The sequence below is a fragment of the Pezoporus occidentalis genome, unplaced genomic scaffold, assembly GCF_034315485.1.
Source record: "Pezoporus occidentalis ecotype Australia unplaced genomic scaffold, CSIRO_AGI_Poc_V1 ctg229, whole genome shotgun sequence".
NCBI classification, from domain to species: Eukaryota; Metazoa; Chordata; class Aves; order Psittaciformes; family Psittacidae; genus Pezoporus; species Pezoporus occidentalis.
In genome coordinates this window covers 1,349,452-1,377,279 of record NW_026914169.1, presented here as the reverse complement: position 1 = coordinate 1,377,279, position 27,828 = coordinate 1,349,452, and the positions used below count along the sequence as shown (strand labels likewise).

Below are 27,828 nucleotides of genomic sequence, written 5' to 3'. Positions count from 1 at the left end.
TTCCCTAAAGCACGGTTTGTCTCTTCGTACCTTAGGTATAAAAACCTATCATTGCATTTGGAAGCACTGAAAAACTTCAAGTGGTTCTGAAATCCTAACATCCTCATGGCAGTGATGGTCTCACATTTGCACATTCAGCAGTGAGGAGGGAGGTACTCAGCCATGACTGGCACTATGGATTACAGCAAACCCTTTCTAAGTACAGTCAGCAAGGAAATAAGGTCCCTGCAGCACAGATTTGCCAGTCTGACTAATCAAAACAGGCATTCCTAGGCAGAACATAATTCTCATTTTAGCAAAAAGACTAACCAGCACTCCAGTTTTGGATTCAATCTATATTTGGAAAAAAGTCAACAAAAAAAATGATGGACAGAACTGTCCTAATTCACACATTGTACTCCAGAGGTTCAAGAGAAACAAACACTCCTCCCCCCCCTCCTCCCCCATGTGTATCTCTGGATAAAATTCAGCACCCTTGCATTAGCAAAGGCAGCAGGTGAAACAGAGAGCTTGAATGGTACCTGCGTGCAGACCTCTTTGCTCTTATTTAAGTTAGTAGGAAGCAAAAGTGCTCAAGAGGAAGAAGCAGGCTCAGCTCTGCTGTGTTACTACTTGACAGTAAAGATACATGATTTTAAAGATAAGATACATCGCAGTATGAGAATTCACTGCCACATACTTTGCTGTTGAATCACTGCCAAGAAGTGTAACTCCACCAGGTTTTTTGCTACTTCACTCACACCACCTGTGAACCCCAGTTCCTTCTAGGAACCTAGTAAAACACTTAAGAGCTGCCTGCTGAAATGAATTCTTAACATACAAACATCACAAGTGTGTAACTGAACTGGAGCAGATTCCCAGCAGGTGATCCCTAGCAAAACATGAAGTGTGGCCCCAGACGTGCTCAGAGCAGGGCTGACATGTGGCAAGCAAGGTGCATTTTTAAAGAGTTGCAGAGTAAGACCCAACTTCCTGTCCAAATAACATTTTTTAAAATAAACTGGCCCCAAATTCTCCTCTAATCTTTTAAGATAGCTCAATATTTCCAAAGTGAATATAACTTTATAAACCAACATTGATTAAAAAAAGATGTTTGATGATATCTTAAAAAATACCCAGAATATCAAATTAATTCCAGTCCAATGTTACAATTAGTTAGTAATACCTCCTGAAAATTATATCCTTACAAAAAAATGTGGGTACTGAAGTTAAAAGCATCATAAACCCGAAAATACCAACAATCTTTTAACGTTTAAAGACAAATTAGAACATTCTTTGGAATCACCAGGTTATTAAAATGTGAGTTTCTCTCTGGTCTCCACACTGTCTTTTCAAATCACTGTGTACAGATTAAGTCTGAGCAGTTTAATATTCACTGTCGGAAAATACAGTCTCTGACCAGTAGGAGGCTACATTGATCAGGAAAACATTGGCATTCTCTTTTTAGTACTGATTTCTGCCAAAAATAAGACTTTCGAGCACAAGACAGAACAGCCCTGGTTTAGGAGATAATTATTTGCTCTTCTTTTCTAAAATGCATTGTATGTGTACTTCCAGTGCAAATTTTTCCAGCACTTTTGACAGGCAAGAAGGAAAGGGGGAAGAAGAGAGACACCCTCCTATGGTCTTGCTTGGAGGAACCAACAGCCATAGCACACTGACCTACCAGCTCTCCTTATTCTTGAAATCAGTTCCCACTGCTGGCAATTTGAAATATTAAAGATTTCATTTTTAAGATTAACAGATAACAGGTTAGCATGAAATCTGGCTGTGGCTATGGTTTTATGCATGTAAAGATTGGTCAGAGATTCTTTCCCCTTTCAGCATTGGTTTGAGTTAATTGAAAACAAGTCTGTGGTATTTCTCCACAGGTGTCATGATATGTGAGAGATCTGTCTGACTCGGGTTTGTATCTCCTGTCGACACAAAGGGCAGGTCTCCAGCTGCAAGGCACACTCCATACACAGGTCACTGCAGAAGAAAAATCAGTTAAAGCCTGCATTTACAGTGTGAAAAACTCAACAAAATAAGACAAAACCCAAGCACTAAGCAGTTCAGTTAGCCTCCTAGAAACACACTCAAGTCTTTCAGAATGGAGATCAGGAATTGCAAGTCAGGTGCTGTGGATCTACAGGCTTTGAGTGGAGCTCCTGTTGCTCAGCATCTTAAAGATCCAGTGCCATTGGTTGGGATTACACTTTGTTCATCTGGACATTGGATCTGGAGTGTGGTCCCAGTGCCCTGCTGGGGCTTGTTGCCACTTCTTGTGGACACGCACAGGGCACACCTCATTTTAACTTTCCAGCATCCAGATGCATGGCAAGACTGCTTCCATCCACAAGTGCTCTAAAAACACTAAGGAACTGGATTTAGCTAAATTATTTTCGTAGTAGGCTCCTTAAAGGCAGGAAAATGCTGTTATCATATTACTCACACTGCTGTCCCATTTTTATGTCTTAAGAGAAATTTGTTACTTAAAACAATCCACTTGTTGAACATTTAATGAGTATTTGGGCATATAATGAATTTTTTGCTCTCCTCATGTGATCCGGATTTCACAGCACCAGTACTACACACGTACTAAGCAGGCACTGATCTAGTGGAAGGTGTCCCTGTCCATGGCAGGCGGGCTGGAAGCAGATGAGCTTTAAGGTCCCTTCAAACCCAAGCCATTCTAGGTTTCTAAATAAACCTTTGACATCAGGGAATAAAGACTCAGTAGCCCAGGGGTAGCATACGTACATTGCTGCAGTACTTCCCTGCCCCCAGACACATGTAATTAGGGATTGTATCTCAGGTGTACAGTGAGGGAAATAGTGGGGATGCTATACTTAACCCCCGTCACATCTGGAAGAAAAGGGGTTATTTCCTTTACTCTTGGAAGTCAATCAAGATAAGGAGGGACTGCATCTGATTTCACCTAAGCTGAATGTCAAACATACATTTTTCCTGTTTCTTTGGGTTTGGTTTGTTTTTAATGTTTTACCTGTGTCCACACGGCCTGAGTTCTGTGTCTGCTACCTCATCACAGCAAAGTGTGCAGCAGTTCTCTCGGATACTCACTTGCTTCAGCAAAGCCAGACGCCTGTGTCTGAAGGAGACACCCCCACCCCCCCATTAGTTTGACTCAATAAATCCACACTTACTCTGACTGTGCTACTCAACACTACTGCTGATAAACATCAATCGTAACTTTCCCCCCAGAAAGCTTAACACACTCAGAGATGTTCGAAAGAGTCTTCAACTCCCTGTTCTGGTGTGTCAGAAGGGGACAAAGAGAGCTGAACACTTAAAATAAATTGTTCTTTGGCATCTGTGTACTTTTAAGAGTTAAGGAAAAAAAAACCACAAATGAACCACACAAACCAAAATATCAACAAATTTCAGAAACCCTACAATGATGTAGCGGTTTAAAAGAATAGAAATTAAAAATAAACCCAACAGCCCAGGGTTGCTTAAATGGAAAAAAAAAAAAAATCGCCATTTGATGAAATAAGACATTTCAGATGTGAAACACACACACTGCACAATCAGAACTGTTCAATGGCAAGGTGAGTGTCTAACCCAGACTATACCCCAACACTGGACACATTAAATTCTGCACAACTCTACACAAATTTAAGTCCTGTGATGGATAACTTGGGTCCACTCAGGCCCTTGATTTTTTTTAATTCCCTATCACTTTTAAGATCAATGCTATGTTTTAATTTAGGATTGGTTTATAGTTTCCAAACAGTTCAGGCTGTAGGGCAGGGGCGATATTCGTGTAAACAAAGAACAAGCGTCCCACCTTGAAGGGAGTCTTTCAGTGCTATCACATAGCAAACAGGCTCTGTCACAAGAGGCCAAATTTTTTTATCAGGCATGAACAGGGAATGAGTTTTCCCTGGTTTCTCTCCAGGGTGTTGGGAACTGGATGAAATGTTGTTACACTTCCTTAAGTGTAACAACAAGATTTATTTTTTTTAACCACAAACCTCAGCACCACTGTAGAGGCAGTGCTTTAATCCAAGTAGCAAATCTGGGGTACACTGCTTGTGTTCCAGTAAGTTATTTCATTACTAACAGCCTAAACCAGAAAAGCCATTAGTTTGCATTCCTGCCAGAAATTTGGTACATTAAGGAAGAATATATCCAAACCTGTTTTTATCTACCTTGATTTATGGTTAGGGAAAGTACTTCTAAATTTGAGTAACCTTTGTCAGCACTGTCATTCACAAATAGAGACATTTTCATCTGGATCAGAAAAGGACAACTTAGAGACTTCCAGTCATTCAGTACCTCTATGCTGCCAACATCATGAATTAGGTCAATTTTAAATAACACGTCTTTTTTTAATTAGGACTATACCTTCTTGACCAACCTAATAGTTCTTAGACAGCAAGGGGCACTTTCACTAAGAAGTTTACTATACAGTACTAGACCACTTGAGTTTAGCTTTTTTTTTTTTTGTGTGTGTGTAATTTAATGGATTTTGGCTGTGTATCTCCTACCCTTCTCATTAGGTTGCAGTGGAGCCTTTTCCAAAGGAAACCTATGGAGGTGTGACGCTGTAAGATTAATATTGCCAAGTATAACATAAAGACTATGCAACTTGGAACTATAAAGACTATGCATTTTATTTCTCCAGATGCAAACACAATCAAACTAGACAGGATTACCTGGGCAAAATGATCTTCTCTTCTTCTGTCAGAAAGGCATAATCATTAAAGGTACTAAACTTCATTGATGGTGGGTACTTGAAAGGTTTTGCCCCGAAGTTGAACTCACATTGTTGATAGGACATGAAGCTAGCTGCGGCAAAAAAGCCAGATCTGCAATATGAGAAACAGACATTTTAGAGTAACAAACAATAGGAGAGCTTTCCAGACATGTTACTACTATTACCAGACAAAAAATATACCCTGAAACAAAGTGTCCTGGGTTCAGCAGTAGCAATCATTTTTCTCCTTCTTAGTAGCTGGTGCAGTGCTGTGTTTTTGACTTTCAGCCTGCGAACAGTGCTGGTAACACCGATGTTTTCAGTTGTTGCTCAGTAATGTTTACTCTGACCAAGAACTTTTTGAGTCTCATGCTCTGCCAGGTAGGAGGGGAAGCCGGGAGGAAGCAGAGAGGACACCTGACCCAAACTAGCCAAAGGGGTATTGCATACCACAGCACGTCATGCCCAGTATATAAACTGGGGGGAGTTACCCGGAAGGGCGAGATCACTGCTCAGGTCGTGCTGGGTATCAGTCGGTGGGTGGTGAGTGGTTATATTCTCTTCCCTTGTTATTTCCCTTATCTTTATTATTATTGGTGGTAGCAGTAGTGGTTTTATATTATACCTCAGTTACTGGACTGTTCTTATCTTCACCCATGGGAGTTACATTCTTTCCATTCTGCCCTTCATCCCTTCGGGAGCAGGGGGAGAAAGAAGGGCAGGCAGTGAGCGAGCAGCTGTGTGGTTCTGAATTACTGGCTGGGCTTAAACCATGACAAAGACAGAAGTTACTTCAATAGGCAGTTCTACAGCTAATTGCCAGAAAAGCCTCTAACATACCCAGTTACAGCTGCACATGTTCACTTTAGTTCTCAACTTCTGAATTTACTATCAGAGTTTAGCTGAATTTACTCTGAGTCAGCCAATAAAGGCTGCTTACTCTACAGTTAGCATTAGTCGCACTAAAAGCGGATACATCCATTTGAACAGCCTACAGCCCAATCCTCTTTACACTGATCAGCTCAGCTATCTCCTTCAGCACTGGACAGAAGCATTTTTCTTCTAAACAACTGCTGTTTAGCAGAGCTGTGAGGAGCAGTACCAGCTGCAAGGGACACCTCCGTATCCACCACTCCCTCTGCTTTAAATGAGTGGGCAGGAACTGGAGAGCTTGCAACGCTCACACACTTGTGTGGAACTTGCACAGGATGAATCCAGGTCTGACCACTCTTAGCACAATGCCCATCTGGTCCTCCTTGCCCATGAAGGATTACCTCAGGACAGCCATCTTTTCTTCACAGCCACCTTGTAAAAACACCACAACTATCACTTCTTTCAGTTTTATTTACTGAAAGGGCCCGAGCTGAGTAATACCTTAAGTTCTAATCAAGTAACAGAATCGGTTGAGTATATAAATGACATAATCCACATGAAGAACTGCAAGTGAATAGATAAGACACTCTGCAACTCTTAAACCGAACTATGCTTGCGTCTCATACTTAAAATTTAAGGAGAAAACATGAATGAAATTATTAGCTCAATATTACTTTATGTAGTACTGTAATGCTTACTTAAGCTACACAAGAAGCTTCTTTCTCAAGTATCACACCAGCTTATCTTTTCAGAACTAAAAGGCTGAACTTCTCCATGAGTGTCAGGAGTTCGCCGTGTGTTAATTTTAACAGAGCTGTCAAAATAAGCCTAACACCTTTCTGTAATGATACCAAAAGACATCCTCCCATGAATATTCAATATGTTACTGCAGGAACTGGTCTCGGTGAGCAGCAGTAAGTAAACAGACATTCTTCAGCACTTGCGGGACTGAGGCTTTATATATATATATATATATACACACACACATATATATATATACACATATACATATATATACATATATATATATAAAAAGATAAAAAAATCCTCAAGGACTACTAGAAATACATTCATCTTTGCTACAACTGCATTCTATTTCAGTGCTGTGCTAGCTTGACAGTAGAAAACATCAAATTGAGCCTACCTTTGGAAAGTTCAAAGTATTTACTTTGGACCCTGAAACCCACCTGTAAAATTATATCCTTCTCACTGATTTCTAAGCAACTTTCAATTGGGAAACTTGCTTAATGATGGCTTCAAGTAAGCAAATATGAATGTACATCTGAAATGGGAAACACTTCATGTAATTAAAACAATTATTACGCAGGTCACTGTCCTACCAAGTGAGCACATACTTACATAGCAGATGAAAATACTTGCTTCTCAGCAGGAAGCTGGTTTCCATTTAAATAGAAGATCATTAGCTTTTCGTGCAAGTCTAGTAGAAATCCTATTGTGTCTCCTCACATGCAAAGCAAAGAAAGATTTCAGTTGTTAAATACCAACAGCTGAAAGTTACTGTTTTAAATATCACATACCTCACTATGAGGTGTCTCACTTAAAAGGAATTGTTTGCAAAAGTATATGGAAGAAACACTGACAGAAATAGATAGATAGATGGGTAGACAGATAAAAACAGGAGAAAAAAATAAAAAATTAGCATATTTTAGTCTGCCAGAGCATTAATACTACACAGTTGTAGAAGTATTGCAGGGTATTTGCCAAAGCCAGAAAAAAGCTCCACTCTGTCTCTCCCTGGCTGTTTACACCTGTTGAAAATATCCTCTGAACACATACTTGTCAAAATCTAAGTTTCTAACATACTTGTGCTATTTAAGAGGTGTTTTAATTTAGCCATCCTTGGGAGAAGTTTTTAATAGAAGAGAAGGCAGCACAGTTCACACAAGCATGGCATGCAGACTCCTACCAAGATTTTAAAGCTGAGATCAAGAACAGAACTTTGCTGTCCAAGTAGTTATCCAAGAATTTAAAGTAAGCAAGACAGTGCAACACCTCCTTAAGACAAACAAAAGTCTAATTCAGAGATAAGGGTTTGTTTTTTTTTCCCCCTTCTTTAAAATAACCCTTTCAACCCAGAAAGGAAGATTTCAACCCTATTTTGTAGGGCTACAAACATCTGGACAGAAGCCTTATGATTAAATGCCCATCCAGCAGTCAGTTGGTGCTATGATTTGTACTCTGCCCATAAAAAAAACAAACACCCAAAACATTTAACCAACAGGTTCTCTTTAAACAGACTGTGGAGCAAGGGCGTGGTGCTGCTTTGTACATTTAAGCCACTGCAAATACTAGTAGAGGCACAATAATTATTAAGCTTTTGGTATCATCGGGATTAGGCAGTAACTGCTCTGTTTGCACCTATTAACAAACTGGTTTTTAGACACCTGCACATCCTGTGCAGCAATCCAGCTAGGATCTACAGCAGAAGATGGGCTGAATACCTTCTTTCCAACAGGGATGGGAATGTGGTTTACTTCTGGCATTATACCAAATCAGCTGCCGGCAGCCATCGTAGGCACAGGAGTATTCATCGTCCCCAATGCCATAACCTTCCTTCAGAAAAAAAAGTAGAGTATTTCAATCTGCAAGCAGTCCTCACACAGAAGGGGTCAAGTGTATTTTTATTTAGCTACACTACTCATCCAGAGCAGGAAGGGTTCTCCCACCTACATAAAGACAATTCTTTCCACCTAGTCTTAAGTTTCATTTTCACATCAAAAGGACTTGTTGAGGTGAGCAGCGGGGAGGAAGGGGATATTGTCTCCCAAGTGTTTTTCATTATCTGAGCTCAAATCAGTCATGTTTATTCAAATATTTAGAAATCAGAAGACTAGTACCCAAATAGCTAGGTTAATTTTTTGCATGTTAAAACATCAAACAGAACTGTAACCACCCTCTTAACCTTGAAATCCCACTACCAGACCTCTATTACCTTCCCACCCAAGATATCCCAGTGCCACCAGAACATACAGAACACAGAGAACAAATCCACTGTCCCTTCACTGGATCTACTGCATATTGTGTGTAGCTCTTTCAGTGCCAGCCTCGCTCATTTTGTGAAGAAGTTATCATGTGATAGTGCCAAGGTCCGAGACAAATGCAGAAGTAGAAGTTTCAGAGTGGAAGAAGAATCTGTCATGTAGGAAAACCCAAATACGCAACCCAAAAGCACTACGGAAGATAATTTCCTTGTGCTCAGCATGGTTTGTCTGGAGCGCAAGTATTAGAAAGCATCTGATTACACAAGCCTCCAATGTCCCAAATTAAAGCTCAGCCTAGCTAATGGGTGTTTACTGTCATCTTTAGGACTAGTCTTTTTGTTACATGTGCTCTAAATAAAGAGCATATGGCTAGTCTGATGACTGTATGTGCAACATACCCAGAAGATAATATCCTGTATTTCAGGTAGACACACAATGAGTTTAAACAACAGCATTTAGCCAACAAGCTGTAGTAAGAGAAAAATCCTCCTGCTCAGATGTGACACTTTCTGTTTTCATACCATGTACAGGAAGCACAGACAGAAAAATGCATCTACCCCAAGCTCCTTACCAGTAAGTGGGAAAAATCTTTTAAGCCTCTTAGCAGTCTAAAGCAGACACATCACCTTTTATTTCAGTTTCTATTACACTGAACATCTGCAGTGTCTGTGCTCAGGGCAGGTCTGTATGAAGCTGCTAGAAATGCAGGACTGGACTGTGGATGTGATGTACATGTCATACACCAGTAGAGAACAATGCTATTTACATGAGTAACTAGGAGAGATGGAGCAAGACAAGTGAACTCACAGGAAGCCTGAAATTAGATGGTGAGAAAAGCTACTCTCTCATTCCTTGGGTTTCTTCCCACTGGTGTTTGTTTCATGTCCATGATGCATTTCTCTTATATACACCCACCATCAGTATTTACTCATATGTATCTTTTAGCCTATCTTCATATTAGCCATATTAGCATTTGACCCAGCTACACAGAATGACTTTTTCTATAATAATCAGAAATGAGCAGTTTTAACTGCTTATCTCCATGTTAAATATATAAACGTAGTTCTTCTCCTAAATTAAATTCCAAGTAGGAGTAGACAGCTATGCAATTACAACAATAAAAGGCTACAGGTACATTTCTTACTCAAGCTCAGCCAGTAGTAATGTCAACTTAAAGTCCCAGCACTATATTTCCACTGTGCTCAGTGGTGGTAGACTGGCCATACTCGCTTTCTGTACTACAATTCTACCTTGCACTTGAATGAACTTCCATTAAAGTTCGGAAGGCTGATCATAGGGGAAGTCCTCCCTAAGCTGAAGTAGACAAGTTTTTTGGGTAGCAGTCATTACACTTTCTTAGTATTATGGAAATACTGAAGTAAATTATGCTACAGCATACTGAGTTTACAACAGGCATACAGAGTTATCACGAAGACTTACGAAGAAAGAAGTCCTAGTTACATCTCTACTAACAGTCAAGATTATTCTTTGACTACAGGCTTGGGCTTCCATGTGCACGTAGCACATTTTGCTTTAATGCTAATAAGTACTTGATTTTAAAAGTAAGTAAAATAAGTAAAATAGTAAGTAATAGTAAAATAAATAATAAAATAAAAGTAAATAAAATAAATAAATAAATGTAAAATAAAAGTAAGTAAAATAGTAGGAAGAATACTTAGAATAAGATACTAAGTTATCTGGATGAGAGGAAGACGAAAGCGAACTATAAATTAAGTGTACTTAAGCTGTATTATCAGAATAAAGGCAAGAAGGGTTTCATCTTTTCTTAATCCTTATTTTCTTAAAAAAAAAAAAAAGCCAAACCGTATCATATTGCTGTTACCAACAGATCCAATGATACCATGCATTGAAATAATGATTTCCCTTGCGTTAAAGAGGGTAATGAAATGGCTGCTTGATGACCTGTGTAAGGCAAAGCACGTGGTAATCTGCTGTTTCCACATGAGTAATGGTTTACTTCCAAAAACAAAGGACAGCAACAACCACTTATCTAAAGAATTTCCAAGAGACTAAGCCACAAGAAGTTATTTTCCTGAAGCTTTCAGACAACAGCAAGTCAGTAACATGCTGCCACTGCTAGCAGCTATGTGCGACTTGTATGAACAGTTTCAGTCAGTGAAAACATAGCCTTCTCTTGTACCGCTGTGTTCAGCAAAAGAAAGCTTCACAAAAGTACAGAAGTATCAAAGGAAATGAACGAATGTTCAGTACTGCCACAGAATAACCAGAGCTATGCTCCCTAGTGTAAATAGGAAAATACAGAAGTTACATCATCAGCTAGACAACATTACGTGTACTCACATGATTGAGAAATTTGCTGTCTCTGGTAGCCCATCCTATCTGCATCACTCCTGAAGTAATAACTGTAACTTCATAGTACCAAACGCCAGAATCAACGCAGAATGTACATCTAACGCTTTCAAAGGATGAGGCATCACATCGAGCCTACCAAAACCAAACCAAAAATTAAGTTTCTACAAAATTAGCAAGCCTCTTTCTTCTCTGGAACAGGTTTCTTGCATATAAGAACACACCAACATAATTTTAGAGGCATTTCAGACAGAAAGTGATCTCTCTTTACAGCAATCATTGTCACGAACTCGTGAATAGGCAAAACTGAGAACTGTTCAGTGGTAAGCCACAAAGGAAATAAAAAAAAAAAAATAAATTAAAAAAAAGTAGGAAGTTGACAGAGTCCATTTTAAGACTAAGACAGCCAGGACAGGAAGACCCAGGTCACTGGTTGTTAGCTGACTCCTGGTATGAAAGACAAAGAGGTATTGAATGTTAAAGCATGAAGATCCACCTGTAAGTAGTCAAACAAGTTCTTAGAAAAAGGTGGGGGCAGGTGGAAGGTAAAAAACAACTTGTGGCTGAGCCAAAACTCCTGCTGCTATGGGCTTTTCAAGACTAAACAGGACAAACAATAGGAATTGTATTTTATGAACAATTTTAATCAAAATGCATGAAAAGCCAGCTGTCTCTTCAGCATCCTTGGAGAGGGACTTTGTACAAGGGCCTCTACTGACAGGACAAGGGGGAATAACTTTAACCTGATAGAGGGGAGACTGAGAACAGATCTTAGGAAGAAGTTCTTCCCTGTGAGGGTGCTGAGGCCCTGGCACAGGTTGCCCAGAGAAGCTGTGGCTGCCCCATCCCTGGCGTTCAAGGCCAGGCTGAATGGGGCTTTGAGCAACCTCGTCTAGTGGAAAGTGTCCCTGCCAATGGCAGGGGTTTGCAACTGGGTGAGCTTTAAGGTCCCTTCCAATCCAAACCAATCTGGGATTTTAGGATCGTCCTCACTCTTCCAAAGTTTTGGGGCACAGATACAGGTGTTACTTTAGTGCGAACATTTCTCCAGCTGAGATCAGTGTAGCAATGTTAGGGCCGTCTGACAAAGCAAAGGTTCTAAACAAAGCTTTCTAAACAGAGAATTTTAATTCATTCCAGAAAATAACAGGAGCAAATAGCAATCCAAAAGAGTTTAAAACTGTCTTTTTCTTCAGGCTCCTTTTTAGCTTGGAATCATGAAAATATATCCTACCTCTAATCCATGTGGAGAGATCTTCAGGTATTCACTGACATCATTACTGTTCAGCATAGCCCTAATGTTGGTCAAGTCAACCTTCTCATATGTAAACTGCCTGCCTTCTTTTAAAACTGCAAAAGAACGCTTGTTTTAATCACAGCTGCAGCAATCCTTTAATTATTTCACACCTGGGCAATCAATCTCTCTAGGATCCAGTTAATTTTTAACATATCTGAATGAGATATTGACATTTTGCCAACACGAAAACAGTATCACTTCCAAAAAACTGCATGCTAAATATACTCTAAACATGAGTGTACAACCTAGACCTCTGACTAGAGTTCCTACTGTGTAGTTCCTACTTTCAGGAAACACACAGGCAACTGTAAGGCATCCAAGTTCATACCAAGGAGCCACTGCTTCAGGATTTAGAACTGTATTTGTATATTCAGCTGGGCAGAGTTCTTCTGATTCACCAGTGGACAAGATTTTGGCCATGGCGAAGGACAGAAAAGGGAAAACAAGAAACTTCAACTGAGCCAAAGCAGCTCTTTCTCCCTGTATCCCCTTTTCACATGGAAGTATCAGAAGTATTTACCTTGCCAGGTGTCAAGTTGCTGACACATGCACAGTAAGATCTCAGATTTGTAAACTAAGACACTTCAGATGTCCCAAGCTTGCTACACACTTACACCGACATTTACGAAACACAACTGACATTGGCCTTCCATATGCTAGTTAAAGACCAACAAGACCTTTTACTCAAATTTACCCAAAAGGCATTAGAATCTACAGGGTCTTTAGAGTTGCACCCTGCAAATTACAACTAAACAAGCAAATCTGATGATTATTCATCATCCTAAAGGGCAGATCTCATCAAGTGCTTTCTCAAACACTTTTTCACTTTTGATCACAAGACTGTATCTTTACTTTAAGATGTCTTTAATAATGCTTTGAGGCTGCACTGCTGGGATGTGATCACACTAGTGACGGTCACCAGGACATCAGTAATCCTGCCATTCCAGAGAGAGAGTTGCACTACTTAGCTATTCAGCACATCTGCTGAAGCATGGGTTACAGAAAACAAGGTGCAAAGAAGAATTTTCATTGCAGCTTCAACCTGCAGAGTTCAAACTACTTCCTTTCACAAAAATTTTTCTTGCCAAAATTTCCTTTCTATGCAATTCCATTGGATCTATTTGCCCACCTCCCTATCCCCTCTCCCCCCTTTTCTTTTTTTTTTTTTTCCCCTTTTGAAGGAGAGTGGTTACAAATGCAATCTGGTATATCTACAGTAAGTGCTTATATAAAAAAACACAAAAGTAGTCCTCCATCTCTTTGGAGAATTGATTAATATTAAATGAATCCATCCCTTTCTTATACTTACACAGATTGTCTAAACTCCACTGGGCACAGAACCCAACCTGGCGTTTTAAATAGTCCGGATTATCTGCCCATTTCTCGAGCAGGATCAGTTGGTCACTAATACATGATTGAGAAACTGTTATTTTATTTTCACCTGCAATGACAGCAAAAAGAATAAATGCTATAAACTGGTGAAAAGTTCAGTTAAAATCAGCAACATTCTGCAAATACAGTAGAATCCCCCCTTTAAACCTCAGTATTACAAACAGCATGAAATTCTTTCACCAAGCAGACACGAATTAACTTTGTGCTCAGATATACCACTCTTCAGCACAGAGCTGCACCAAGAGACTATTATATCACAGCTGTTCTCCGTTTCTCTAATAGACATTTATTTCCTTTCAAATAACAAAGGTCTCATGTCTTAAGTCTTTATGCAGCGATTTCTAAGCTGAGAAGGACTGAGTTTCCACAAATCTCTTAACGGTTTGTGGGTGGGGTGTCATTAAAGCAATAAGTATTTTTTCATGCCTACAAGTACCTGTTCTCCACCTGTAATAGATTTATTTCAGTGACAAAGGCCTCATGGCCTAAGTCCTTCTATAGCAATTTCCAACTGGAAAGTACTGCACTGAGTTTCAGCAAATATCTCAAGAGTCTGCAGGGGTAGAGGGATGTCACTAAAGCAATAACTACTTCTTGTCTGTAAGTGGACAAACATTTCTCTTCCGTGTTTGTGTTCACACCAACCCAGCCTCTCATGCTCCCAACTGACAATTACACAGTAGAAGCCATAGTATGGCTGTTATGAGCAGTATCAGGCTAATACTTACTTGTTTGTGCAAACTTCTCCAGTGCTATTAGTGCAAAAAGCATCACTGTCGGATGGGACTGGAAGTTCTAAACATGGGCAGGAAGAAAAGTTATTTAATAAATACCCAGCACAGATGGGTAGGAGAACCTGTTAGTCTGTCACAGAATGCTTTAGGTTGAAGGGGAGCTCCACAGCTCCTTTGGTTCAGCCTCCTGTGGAGAGCTGGTCTGAGATCAGGCTGCTCAGTGCTTTGTCCTGTTAACTTCTAATTATCTCCAAGGCTGGAGATCCTAGGGACTCTCTGGAATCTCAACTTTCTGTAACATATATCACCAGTATTTACTACATATGACCCTAACTTTTCACAATAACAACAACAAAATGCATTATAATTGCTATGTATGGATACATACAAAAAGATGGAAGACACTTACCAGGCTCTGAAGTAAATATTCCAATATGCCTGGGCTGAGTAAGCCTATGCTCGCAGGACCTACAAGAACATTAAAAGTTAAACACATCCATGGGAACTACTCTTCACGGCACAGATCTTTTAAACATAAGACAAAAATTAAAGAACTTTTCACCAAAGCAGAACTATAATGTAGAATCATTGAATGGCTTGTGTTAGAACGGACCTTAAAGCTCATCCTATTCCAATGCCCAAGGTGTCCAAGGCAGGGACAACTTCCACTAGACCAGGTTGCTCCAAGCCCTGTCCAGCCTGTCCTTGAACACTGCCAGGGACCGGCAGCCACAGCTTCTCTGGGCAGCCTGGGCTAGCACCTCACCATCCTCACCACCTGCTGTCTAATCTTAATCTCCCTCTCTCAGGTTAAAGCCATTGTCCCTCATCCTGTCCCTAAAAGTCTAAAGTCCCTCTCCAGGTTTCTTGTAGCCCCTTTAGGCACTGGAGCTGCTCTAAGGTCTCCCCTTAAGGAGCCTTCTCCAGGCTGAACAAGCCCAGCTCTCAGCCTGTCATTGTTTCCAGACAAATATTTGGTATACATTTAATTACACAGCTACTGACAAATTACAAACATATTCAGTTTACCTGCTGTAAATGGGCAGAGTTCTATCCATACTTCTGAGATTTTAAATAAAGACTCCACCAGCCTCTGCTTAGTATTTTCATGCTCATTACTTTTCAAAAAAGACTGGCTCCCTTTTACTTCCAGAATCAACATATAAAGATCAGCTCTATTGATCAGCAGCCCAAAGTAAGTAAAACTGAGCATCTAATGTAGCCTACCTGACAACTTGCAGCAGCACCGCAGCAAGCAACCAATTAAAAAAAGAAAAAAACCAACCCTGAAATACTGTCTCCTTTATCAAGAGAAGTACATGGGAATCCAACTCTGATATCTACGAACTCAAACAAATTGCAGTGGGCTCCAACACAGCATTAACGGATTTGCTGCCTGAGCTGATACATAAAGATCTCTGTCCACTAAGATGAAAGCAGAGATAGTATCTCATTTTGACTTCGTATAACAGGGTAGAAGTATTATTGTATGAAAAAGCTTCCTGCCCTATTTCTTTACTTTTTTTTTTGACAGAAATACTGTATTTTTCTAATAACCAGTAGGTGATACCAGACAACCACTTTTGCTCCTTTTCCTGTCCACTTTCAGAAAAGGAGCAAAAAACTAGATAGAAACCCAACCATCAGTGGGAAGGAAACTTAATCATTAGTTTCCAGCAGGGTACTAGAAATGGCAGGGAATAAAACTTTTTTTCTATATGAGAAGACACCTTTAAATAGCATACCCGCAATTTTCTTTCAAGTAACATAGATGAGAAAATCTTTTCTGTGACCTACAACAGAGCAATACATGTTTAGCAGGAAAAAAAAAAAAGAAACATGTATTTTTTGTTTCTCTATAGCTTCGAAGTCTACTAATTTGATACTTCTGTCTACTGGCAAAAGAACTACTTGTCCTCAGTAATTCATGCACAGCCAGAGTAGGTACACAGAAGAGACTAGTAACCAGTGCTGAAGCAATATACCATAAATACACACCAATCCACCATTACTAACTATGCATCAGAACGATTTGAGCTTTAAGTATGTGGGATTGTGAATATCTCATTCAGACCCAAGCTACGGAGCACTCAATGTTCTAATTACACAGTAGACTGTCACATGAGGTCTCCCCTCAATGCAAAACATTATTCAGTTCTAAGAATGTTTCTGAACTTATTTGCAGAGTGGGTGCTACAGCAGACGGTGCCTCAGTGAGCAAAGTGCAAGTTTCCTGAAGAATCCCACTGCCTTACCTGCTAGCTTCTCTGCTAAGCAGCCCAGCACGGCCGTTGTATTCCGGTGTCTGGCAGGTTGACAAGCATCCTGGCAAGCAGCAGCTCCACTTAAGTTTAATATTTCAGTTAACCTCTGTAATGCATCCTGAAAAAGAAAAATCAGAACTCTCACCGTCACTGACAAATAGAGCTTTCCTCCCAACTAAATATAATACCACCAATTATTTTTATACTGTATTGCTAAAGTCAGCATCACATCACAGACAGCGTAGGATGGTTATCTTTAAAGATAAGAATATAACAAAGACCAAATGGGAAGAAAAGTTCAACTTAACTTTACAATTACTACCAGGCTGGTCATTAGTGTGATCAACAGTTCTGGACACTCTGGACACAGACAACTGACCTACCTATATAGCAAGAACTAGACTAGTAGACAAAGGCAAACTACCAACCAGCACATGTGGCACACCATCTATTCTGTTTCCAGTGCCCTAAAATTCACACCCTTTCCAAGCTAAAATGGCAGTTTTAGACTATAGAATTCAGGACTAAAGATATAAACTCCCCACAAAAGAGGCCACAATCCCCATCATAAATTTAGGAAGCTGTCAGCTTTGCAGGATGTCATAAATGGTATTCTTGAGAGCATAAATGGCTTTCTGCAGTCACACTGATTTAGTAAGTCACCACTGAGGGTAATAAATCTAAAATGCCATACTTTGACTTGCTTCATTCAGGCAGTATGGTATGGATAAGGTTCAAGATACAGATCTATGAAATACCCTGTTTTCAGAGTAGTTAGGGGTTAATCTAGAGCCAGAACAAGTTCTCCACAGGGAGAACCCCCACCCCCAAAGTTACAAATGCCCCTCAACTTTCCAGACTTCATGAAAGTTTCAGCTAATTCAGATTGAAATTGCACAATCTGAGGCTAAGATCTAATTAAAATAGAATAACTGTTCATATTGAAGTCATCAGCAGGCCATTTGGAGAAAAATGAGTACTGCTCAAGTTGAATATGTATGGGTTTTTTGAATTGTGTACTGAGCCACACTCAAATCAGTTTACTGTGTTAGGGCCTGAGGTCTGTACGGAGATCACACTGAAAAGTAGTTCTGTTCCCAAAGGAAACACCACAAATCCAGAACCGATGAACAGGACTGACACTACATGGAAGGAACAGAGAAAGGACGACTGAGCCACAAGCCTCGGATGGAAAAGCTTCACTAAAATTAGATTCTCGACATACTGATACTGCTTTCAGCCACTACTAGAAATGTCACAGAGAGCAACTCTTTTGAGTTAAACAAAGACTTTATAAACAGTTTACTACACTGCCATTTTAAACTTCATGGACTTCATAGCCTAGAATAATAGAAAATTAAATACAACTTGCTGCTGTTCTGCAGCTGTCACAGAAATGGAGCACTGACTTAAAACCCTTAAGAACAAAATCTTTAAATTAACCTGAACAGAAAGAAAACAAACAGCAGCAAACAGTTTACCAGGCTACCTGTGACCAGCAGATCCCACAACTTGTGCCATACAGAGATTCTACAGGAATAAAAAGCTCTGTGTGCCCTAGAAACATCTTATTTCAATTGTCTTGTTAAGGTCAACTATTTAATAGCTAACTCCTTAAAGTTAATAGAAGTCATGTGGCTTTCAAAAACTAAATCATTTGATCCCTAGCTGCATTGTACAGCTGAACCAAAAATACAAAGCCACTCTTCACGTGGCACACTCAGTGTCTCCACCGCCTGACTTTTTCAAAGGCGGCAAAATTTCTTGTCATAGCTTTGTTTTCAAAATCATTTTGCAGTTCATGTGACAGCCATCATACAACGCTTAACTTGATCAGAAGTCTCAGATGGCTCTAGGATATTTGCTAGAGGAAACAAAATCACTTGACTAGCTCTCCAGCCACTCACACGTTTATGCAAGACAAAGCTACAACCTTCTTATATCCCTAACAATGGCAACAAACAACTAGAATTGACAGCATAAGTAGATCCTTAAACGAAAACTGCAGTGAGGGCATCATCAGCTTCTGATGAAATTACATCATGACAAGCATACAGGTTCTCTGTACAATCACCACATTTAAAGGTATTTAGGGCCTTGAGCAACCTGGTCTAGTGGAAGGTGTCCCTGCCTGTGGCAGGGTGTTTTGGAACTGGATGAGCTTTAAGGTCCCTTCCAATCCAAGCCACTTTGTGACTCTATGATTCAACAGCAGTTAGCATCCCGAGGCCCCCACTAAAACACCCACAAAAGTGCCGTAAGAACACCTAGGGTCACACTCTCATCAAAAAAACAGATCAGTGGTCACTGAAAAGTACTGAAATTTGCCAAAACTCTAACTAGATATTTCATAGTTAAAAACACCTTATGTATTTAACTTAACACACACTGGTATTGCATTTCTTATGCACAGGGCAAGAACAAATTCAGTAGTGACTTGTAAATGTGCAGCTTCCAGAACTGGAGAACAAAAAGGCAGAACTTGGACTACTTTTATGGCATCTGCATAGCATGCATGTACCATGAGGCAGGAGATGACAGCAAGAAAACCAGCTAAAGACCAAAGGCCTCCTGTTCTTCTCCACGGGCCACATTTCCCCACCATCTCCCCCCCCACCCTCCACCCACCCACTCCCCCTCCCAAGCTTCTAGCCTTAAGTGGCAATTATATATCAAGTCACCACAAAATACTCCAAATTGCAAGTCACAGCCACTTTCTGAACAACTCACAGTCTTGTGTCACTGATGAAACCCTCCCAGGAGCTGTCAATGGGTGTGACAACCATGAGTAACTGAAATTCAGCCACAGATAAATACATCTGCTTTAGACTCACTTTTGTTGGCAGTGGACATTCATCAAGTAGCAGAGTTATAACAGCTGGTCCCAAGGGATCTTCTAATGGAATAACTCTAATTAAAGACTGGACCACTTCCAACCAGCCTTCATCTGTCAAATACAAAACAGAAGTAACGCTCAGACTTAACACTGCAATCCTGAAGTGCTCAAAATACATCCCTAAATATAAACTGAAGAACAACCCAACAGTTTTGGTTGTTTCTTCTTCTGTTGTTTAAAAAGTTTCAATTCAGGGCAAAAAGTTTACAGCAGCTTAGCTACTAGTGAACCCCTCTCTTATTTGGAAAAAAATCTAGCCCAGGCCAGAGCACTTGTGAGCTCCCACTGGTATTAGGAGGGAACCAATATGGACAAGCACTTTATTTCACTGTGGTACTCAAGAGTTCAGTGTCCAGTGTCAACTCTTAAGTGTTATATGCTGCATTCCTGATGACACCGAGGAAGTATTTCTTCCAGCCAGAACTGGAGGACTCTTCCCAAGTTCCCTCAAATGGGAAGACATGGGCCTCTGAGGAACTATATTAGCTTGTCCCATGCCTGGTGGTCTGAAGAAAATGTGTTTTCCTAAGGAACAGCTCTCATTGCTTAATGAGTAGACAACAGCTTCTATATGAAAGTATACAATAAGCCACATAAAAGACGTTAAACTACAAACAAAGTAAACATTTGGATTTACAAGAACGTAGTTCCCTTCAAAGTGTCTGCATGTAAGAGTGAGGTTAAGAAGACCTAGTGCTCCCTTCAACAGTGACAAGTAAATAGGTCATACACTGGAGTTTTTGTTTGCACATTCCCCTGAAAAACATTTTTCTGAAGTGCTGTAATATCTAATCAGGTTGATTAATTTATTATGATCTAGAAATATATTTCCTAAGACCAGTAGCAACTCTACCAAAAGACAAAAAAATCACCTAAATCAGAAATTTAGTGGAGATCTTGAGATGGGAGAATTTCTCCTACTGTGACAAAGTTGAAACAGCCCACGTTGACACAGCTCATACTGCCTGAGAACTTAGGGACAGGGTTGGAACGGCTACATCAATAAAGCAGAGGTAAGGATAGAAAAACCCCAAACAAATGTACATACTGTTTGCCTGTATGGGAGCACATGGGTTTAAACCATGTCTACCATATGCATCTAGGTTGGCTCCGCCTTGCTGCGGATGAAAATGCTTTGTGGCTTATGGTTTAAGGCAATTACAAGAAGTTTGTGGACAATCATTGGCTGCTTCTGGAGAGTTCACATGGAAAGTTTAACAGAGTTCAAAGCTGAGGCAAATGCAATGAGCTTCTGAGGGTAGAACTAGTAGAACTGTATTTTGGATCCCACCTCCCTAACTCATGCTGCTCACATGCATTCATCTTTGCAAAGAAAAGGAGAGTTGTGGCTTTGTTCCTTTGGTGGGTTCTTCGTTTTGTTTTGGTTTTATTTTGTTGTTTGGGTTTTTTTTGTTGGTTTGTTTGTTTTTTGTTTGTTTGCTTTGGAATCACAACTTAAATGCCCAACACAATGCCTAGATACCTGTTTCTGCCATTTCATGCAACGTGATCATTGAATAAGGAGGCTCCTGGTCACTGAAAGAGATATTACACAGGTCAAAATTTATGCACAATTATCAACATAATACACCAAATGATAATACACAGACAGAAAATGACTCCAGTGTTTAACAAAAGGAAGTTACATAGGCTGCAGACTGCTAATACCACTTTCAGATCTGAAACACAGATGGGAACAGAGCCTTTCTCTGGCTCAAAGTCAACATCTGCATATCCACAATAGCTGATGAATAAAAGGGTGATCCGTATCTGCATGTTGAAAGGCTGAACATAATCCTTAGGCTAAGTGCTGCTCAGCAGGGTTCCTCAGAGTATGAAGCAAGAGACTGTGTCCGAGGTTGTGAAGTGAGCCAAGAGCAGTGCACAAGGGACGCAGCTTAAACATACTTTCCCCCAGAAATTCTCTGCTAAATATATAAATACTAAAAGAGAACAAAACAAAAACCATCCACAAAACTGAAAGGTGAGCCACTTGCGAGGATCACAGACTTCAAACTGAGTAACAAGCTGTTAAGAAGGAAGGCAGTTGAATAGAAGCTATTTAACCCAGTCACCTTTCAAACATGAAAACCATAAAGAGTTCAAATTAGATCAGTTCCTGAGGCTCAGTGATGGACCAAGGACAAGAAGCTATGGCCAGGTCTGTCCATCTGAGCATGCACTGCTGCTGGGAGTACCTAAAGCAAGATCTCAAAATCTTACTTAGTAAGCAGCACAGAAATCAGACACTGCAGCATGCCCTAAACACCTTATTTGGGCACTGTGGATTAACCCCAGGCTTAGAATGGTACCTGCCACACTCAATTTCTATCATACAGGCCTGAAATTAAATTGGAAATGTGAAATACAGAATTTTAGACACTTTCAACACAGATTAATCATGCAGATAATAAAACTACCTACTTTGGAGAGATTAATTAGAAGAGAAAAATCTGTTGTGACTAAAGAGATTCACTGTAAGCACATGTTTTTCGTACCAAGCAAATTAACACAATCTTGACTATTTCCACAAGGCAAGGCTAAAATGAAGTTTCACAGAATCCCAGACTGGTTTGGGTTGGAAGGGACCTTAAAGCTCATCCAGTTCCAACCCCTGCCACAGGCAGGAACACCTTCAACTAGACCAGGTTGCTCCAAGCCCCATCTAACTTGGCCTTGAACACTCCCAGGAATGGGGCAACCACAGCTTCTCTGGGCAACCTGCGCCAGTGTCCCACCACCCTTATGGGGAAGAGTTTTTTCCAGATGAGCTTCCTCATTTAGAAACAGAGCAGTCATTCTTGTAATTTCTTAATTTGCAAAGCAGCACTTCGTATAAACTCCAAAAAATTAGCACTTATTCTTCTGAGGCTAGGAAATGAAACTTCTTTCCTTGTAGAAAAGAGGTATCTCTAGACACAAGGTGAAAAATAGCACTTGTCAAATATGGTTTAGGTCCAAACTTTGAGATTGAAAGCTAACATAAAACTGAAGCAAACCAGAATTCATTGTAGATCACAGGGTAACAACTTACTTACACTTCATTTCAGAGTGTTCCATGCATTAACTTTGAGTATAGATTTTGGAAAAGAATGTCAGAAGAATGGGTTTGATTTCTGTTCTTTGGACTGCTGCCTTCTGCTTTCCAAGGCTCTACTGTCACACTGAAACCCGTATTTCCAACCTGCTGTTATTTACATAGTTTCACATTAGCATGACTTTATTCTGGCACATTTTTTGACACGCAAAGAGATTTGTCAGCTTCCCTACCATTTCCTTCCATTGTAGTGCTTTCAAAACTGAAAAAATCAGGTTCTAGGAGGAACAGGTGACAACAGAACATACTTACTCCTACAGTGTTGCACCTACACTGAAAACCAAGACTTCCAGATGTGACTTTTTTTTCCCCAAGCAAGCATTCCTATTAATCTAACAAGGGCTTATCATCAGCTTCAAGTCCAGCAGAAGAGCTCCTTAAATTTTTTCAGACACATTTAGAGAGTTTGCCTTATGAACAGACTCCTCCATTATTCATAGCCATAGCTTTCTGTCTTTCTGCAAGAGCTTGTAATACTTAGCTGCATTATAAAACCAGCTGGGGCTTACCAGCTGCCTTAATACAAACCAAGTGAAACTCATTTTTGAGCTCCCCACATCCAGATATCATACAAGGAAATGGGTCTAGCAGAGGACTTCCAAGATGGTTGGTGGCTAAAGAACATGACACAGAAACATAAGCTATGAGAAATAGGTTTGCTTATCCTTAAGGGAGAGTAGTAGAAAGGAGGAGGTATCATACTGCTGTCTGCAACTGTGCAATAGGAAAGAAAGAGCAGAGTCAGGCTTTCCAGAGTGCACACAGCATGCGTTAGAATATGGGAAATTCCAGCTTTTAAAACTATTTAAGCCATGGGCATGGTCAAACACTAGAACTGGGACCTAAAGAGGTGGAGGATTCTCTGTATCCTGAAGATGTTCCAGCATTTGACTGGATAAAATCATGAGCCACCTGCTCCTGCTAGACCTGGGTTTTAAGTGGGAGACTGGGTGGACGAGCTTCATGAGGTCCCACTCACATGGTTATGGGAGTCTGAAAGTATTTCACTGGAGCCTGTGTTAAATAAGAAACACAGCTTCAGAAATTTGTCAGAAAGAGGACTCCAGGATCAGCAAAATAACTGCTTATTGTCCCTCAGTAGCGTAGGAAAGCACTTACAAGAGTACAGACCTGATTGCAAGATCCACAGGAACAGGATCAGCTATGCATGAAGTGTTGTGAAACAACTTAAGAAGCTGAACTGAGGCAAAAGCATGCGAGATTAGGGAAAGGCTTTCAAAACAGTTTTACCGTTATGATTTGAAGACAGACCACAAAATAAAACCTGGTTAAAAAAAACAAAGCCTTCAGATTTACATGTTCAGGAAAAAAATGCTGGTATTTCCATTTAAGGCATTTTACAGCAGGAAGGCAACCTCCTCCTCTGCAGGCACATTCCAAAGTAAAAAGCAGGTGTATGAATCAAGGCTCACATTCTGATCCTCACAGACCTTAAACTCAAACCCCAGCTGTGAAGCTAGAACAGTTCTTTTCCTTCTGTTTTGGCCTTGCAATTCCTAGCCTGCACCTAACCCAAAAGATGATGAGTTAATTTATCCTATCATTTGAAAGGTCCTTTTAAAGCTTCGTAGAAAGCAATGCAAAACAAACAAAATAGGACTAAACCATAAATATCCCCAACACCCTTAATAGATGCTTTGAGCATGCAAAGAACACAATAGTGGGATCAGGAGTTGAACAGTCACAACATGCAGTCACTTAAAACTGGAGAGAAAACCTCAGTCTGTTTATACAAGCTAACAAAGATCAAAGCTCTTAGTTTTGCTTAACCATTTCCAAAGAAGTAAATACAGCCTGAAAACAAAAATCTTGCACAACCACCAATTTTTAGGACAGAAGTTCCCAAACTCTGAGTGTTTGTTGCTTCCTAAACTGTGTATCTATGCCACATAAGAAACACTGAGCACATTCCTCATCCCACCTGGGTGTAGCACCAGACAGGAACTGTGAAAAAGCTCTCAGCTCTTGGAAGAGTCTGTACCTGTACACTTAGGAGCTACTTCTGTTACCTAGGAAAGGTGCTTCTCTCCAAAGTCTCCAGATGGAAACATGTGACTGCTTCAGGGATGGTCAGGTGTAGATCAGTGAGAGGATGGAGCCACAGTTTGAGAGGAGACAAGAACATTTTCATTCATGTTGGATTATTCCTTGAGGAGGTACTTACTTATCTACTAATGTCCGAATTACAGCCAGCGTGTCAAGTACTAGCCCATCCACATTCTGTTTTTTCCTTCTTGGCTCATGAGGCCCTCGACCCCTCCTGGGTGGACGGACAGGGTCCCTTGGGTGGCTTCTTGCTTCAGGAACGTGTACTCTACTGTTCTCCGTTTGCCAACTCCGAGATTCCACGTTGTCTTCTGCTCCACTGTCATCGCGGCAAACACACGAGTTTCCCATACTGCCAGCCCTCAGGGCTCCCAGTAAACAGGGAATGTGGTGCTCTAGAGTCAACAGTAAACCTTGAAAAAGGCTTCTGCTAGCATAGAACACAACCAAAGCAACTACAATCATCTAGAAAGCTTTAAGAGTAATGTTTGTGGGATCCTGAATCGTGATTTTTTTTGCATTATAAGTGTTGTTACCAGATGGACTGAATGGGAAATCGGAGACTTAGTTTCTGTTACGATCAGTTAAAATACACATTGGTCATCCAGAAGGAGGTCTGAAAAAGCAAATCCAAAACAGGAGTCAGTGTTTCTGCTTCTAATGAATAGCAGAAGAATTCCTATTATAGTCAACAGAATCAGTCTTGATGGATAAAGCACCTCAGAAACAAAGTTTGTACCTGAAATCTATTGCAGGGAGGGGGAAAGGAAGGAAGAGGAAGTGCCCTGGGTAAAGCAGCTCTTGCCCACACATTATTCTTTTCTATACTACCTACTATTTCCCATTTCTTCCACGGTTTTTGGATACAGAGGAACAACTTTGTCTAGCAGTGCCTAGCACACTTTAAATCGAGCACACTGCTACCCTTTAAGTACTAAGTATTATTACCAAACCAATTTCGTCTGTTCTTTATAAAGACATAATGCTTAGGCCACCCAAATAAAGGCTGAACTCTTAAAGGTCTTGTTTCTTATCAGGATTATTCAATATCATTTCCAGAAAGAGTCTACAAAATAGCCAAAATTGTGAAGAGCTGAACTTACAGTAATGGCATATCTCAACAAACTGTAGATTTAACAGTGAACTGTTTAGTCCATCTGTGCATAAACATATCTTCTGGAACGTGTCTACATCAACTGGATCCTCAAAGCAGCACCAAGTACTGACCCTGAAATAAACAGGAATTACAGACAACATTTTAATGCCTACAGATCTAACTGGAATTTTGAACGGGGTGTTTTCCATGCAGGTTTATGCTTGTTCAGATCTAGTGTCAAACCAATCTTCCCTTTTTGGGAACAAAAACTAATTCAATCATTCTTTTGTTCTTTATTCAACTGGTTTGGATCAAATACAGGCCCACTAGCAACCAAGATTGTAGGGTAGTCTCTCCAAACCATACATTGAGAATGCTAGTAAGAGCAAGAAGATTCAGACCCCCATTTCATCAGAAGTGATTTTTCAAGCCATAGGGTGTTTTTCTATAGATCATTAAAGTTTCACCTAAAATAAAACCTTACAAAAGACATCATTTCACTACTTAAGCACTTCAGGCATACCAGAATAAATAAGTAACTTTAAGACTAAGCACATGTTACTCTTTTAAGAATCAAGTTTAAACTGATTTAAGGTAGAAGTCATGCTGAATATCCTGTAACAGGTTATTATTATTATACAATCATTAAATAATTTAACAGTACGCATGTGGCACCATAAAGTTAAAAAAAAGGCAAAGACCTTTCAAACATGAAAGGCTGCCATTGGGACAAGATCATAACAACATTACTTGGGAAGCCAGACACTGGTCATATAAGCAAGTCTCTGGATGTCCAGATGTCACTGGAGAGCACTGCAAGCAAGCTCTCAGACTCTTTTCTAGTTTGAGCTATGTTAACTTTTTCTAGCACAGTGAAAGGTTCTGTATTAGGAAATTAACTGAAGGCTAACTAGGGAAGAAAAAAATCCCTCAAGGGATATCAACTGCAAAAAAATTACAAGATCTGGACAACTTGTTCAAGAAATGCCTAAACCACAGATCATTAGAAGGGTTCTGGCACCACAATGTGCTTGCCTTACTCTCTTAAGCAGTTGGACTACAACAAGTGGTGGGACACAAGGCTCAGGAGCCCTTCCACCTGAGCCTACACAGCTGTCGGCTTCATAGTCAGCCAGTCAAAAGTGCATGTGAGGGATCCAACAAAGATTGCATGGATCTTAAACAGAATTGTACAAGATCACAACAGGTTCAGATGACTTTGAAAGGATGGGGGGTATCTGGTAAGAGTTATTTTTTAAAATGGACTAGTTATATTAAACATGAAATATGTCTTCCCAAGCAAAATAATATGCATGGATCTATGAATCTAGATCATTTAAGGGCATTTTAGTAACATAATACTAAAATGTAAAACGGTTACAGATTTAGAATCCGAATTAAGCTGTTCTGTAGCTTACAAAAAATACTAACATAGTGAATCCCTTCTCATCAAAATGAGCAAGGAAAAGCTGTATTTTATGGATTAGCAGTAAGAACCTACCTAAGGACCAAAACAGACATAAGACAAGATCAAAACCAGTTAAGTGAAACCTAGTTTTTTCTGGTCAACAACTTAAAGCATGAATAAGAACAAGTGGCTCTGGACAACTCACCCTTAGGTTTGTTTGGCTCAGGAACAGATGGGCTTGCTCACACAGAGCTGTGTGAGTGGACTGTACTTCAGGGTGCAGATGCAGTTGTATCTGGAAGCAGCACTCTGTAAGCCTTTATGGCGAGAAGTGAGTCATTAGGGCTGACTCTGTTTTCACTTTTAGGAACTACGCTGAAGAGTCCCTGAAGACAGATGGAAAAGAACAAACAATTCACTTGGAAACTGCCTCTAAGGTAGATGTTTTCAACCTCCTCCCTACACCCCCCATGACATCAAGCCATGCTGTTACTTTCAGCTACATTCAGCCTTAGAAGATAAATGCTCCTGAGGCTTCAAAAACCAGTTTGCCACCTACTAGCTTTAGGACTAGGCACAGCTACAGAAAAGCACAGTCTGTTTTTACAGCCTTGGTACTCCAGACACCACAGCACCAAGTGCACAGCAGTGACCAACTCCTCACTTCAA

The 27,828-nt window shown here is 40.2% G+C and overlaps 1 protein-coding gene across 5 annotated transcripts; it reads right to left on the bottom strand.

Moving 5' to 3' along the window:
* Positions 1 to 437: 437 nt before the first annotated feature.
* RSPRY1 (ring finger and SPRY domain containing 1) lies at positions 438 to 27,828 on the bottom strand. 5 transcript variants are annotated; one of them, XM_062621303.1, is made up of 16 exons: positions 27,365 to 27,742; positions 25,759 to 25,883; positions 24,774 to 25,271; positions 20,975 to 21,027; positions 19,430 to 19,542; positions 16,587 to 16,713; positions 14,741 to 14,799; positions 14,326 to 14,392; positions 13,515 to 13,646; positions 12,143 to 12,258; positions 10,900 to 11,043; positions 8,038 to 8,149; positions 6,935 to 7,037; positions 4,662 to 4,814; positions 2,987 to 3,091; positions 438 to 1,971 (listed from the first exon to the last, which is right to left on the bottom strand). In XM_062621303.1, exons 3-16 carry the CDS (start codon positions 25,118 to 25,120, stop codon positions 1,875 to 1,877), a joined length of 1,728 nt encoding a protein of 575 aa, XP_062477287.1. In that variant the 5' UTR covers positions 25,121 to 25,271; positions 25,759 to 25,883; positions 27,365 to 27,742; the 3' UTR covers positions 438 to 1,874. The 5 variants fall into 5 exon arrangements, with proteins under 5 accessions (XP_062477287.1, XP_062477288.1, XP_062477289.1 ...); XM_062621304.1 differs by lacking the exon at positions 25,759 to 25,883; XM_062621306.1 differs by lacking the exons at positions 438 to 1,971; positions 2,987 to 3,091 and adding an exon at positions 6,763 to 6,857 and having other exon boundaries at positions 4,678 to 4,814; positions 27,365 to 27,753.

What these genes read in the sequence shown, in the direction of transcription:
- RSPRY1 (XM_062621303.1), bottom strand. Translation starts at nt 25,120, where the DNA reads ATGATTGTAGTTGCTTTGGTTGTGTTCTATGCTAGCAGAAGCCTTTTT. An exon ending in CCATCCCTGTTGGAAAGAAG is followed by an intron (nt 7,038 to 8,037) that starts GTATTCAGCCCA and finishes TTTGCATGTGAG; the next exon opens with GAGACACAATAGGATTTCTA. An exon ending in CTCAGGCCGTGTGGACACAG is followed by an intron (nt 1,972 to 2,986) that starts GTAAAACATTAA and finishes TTTCTTCTGCAG; the next exon opens with TGACCTGTGTATGGAGTGTG.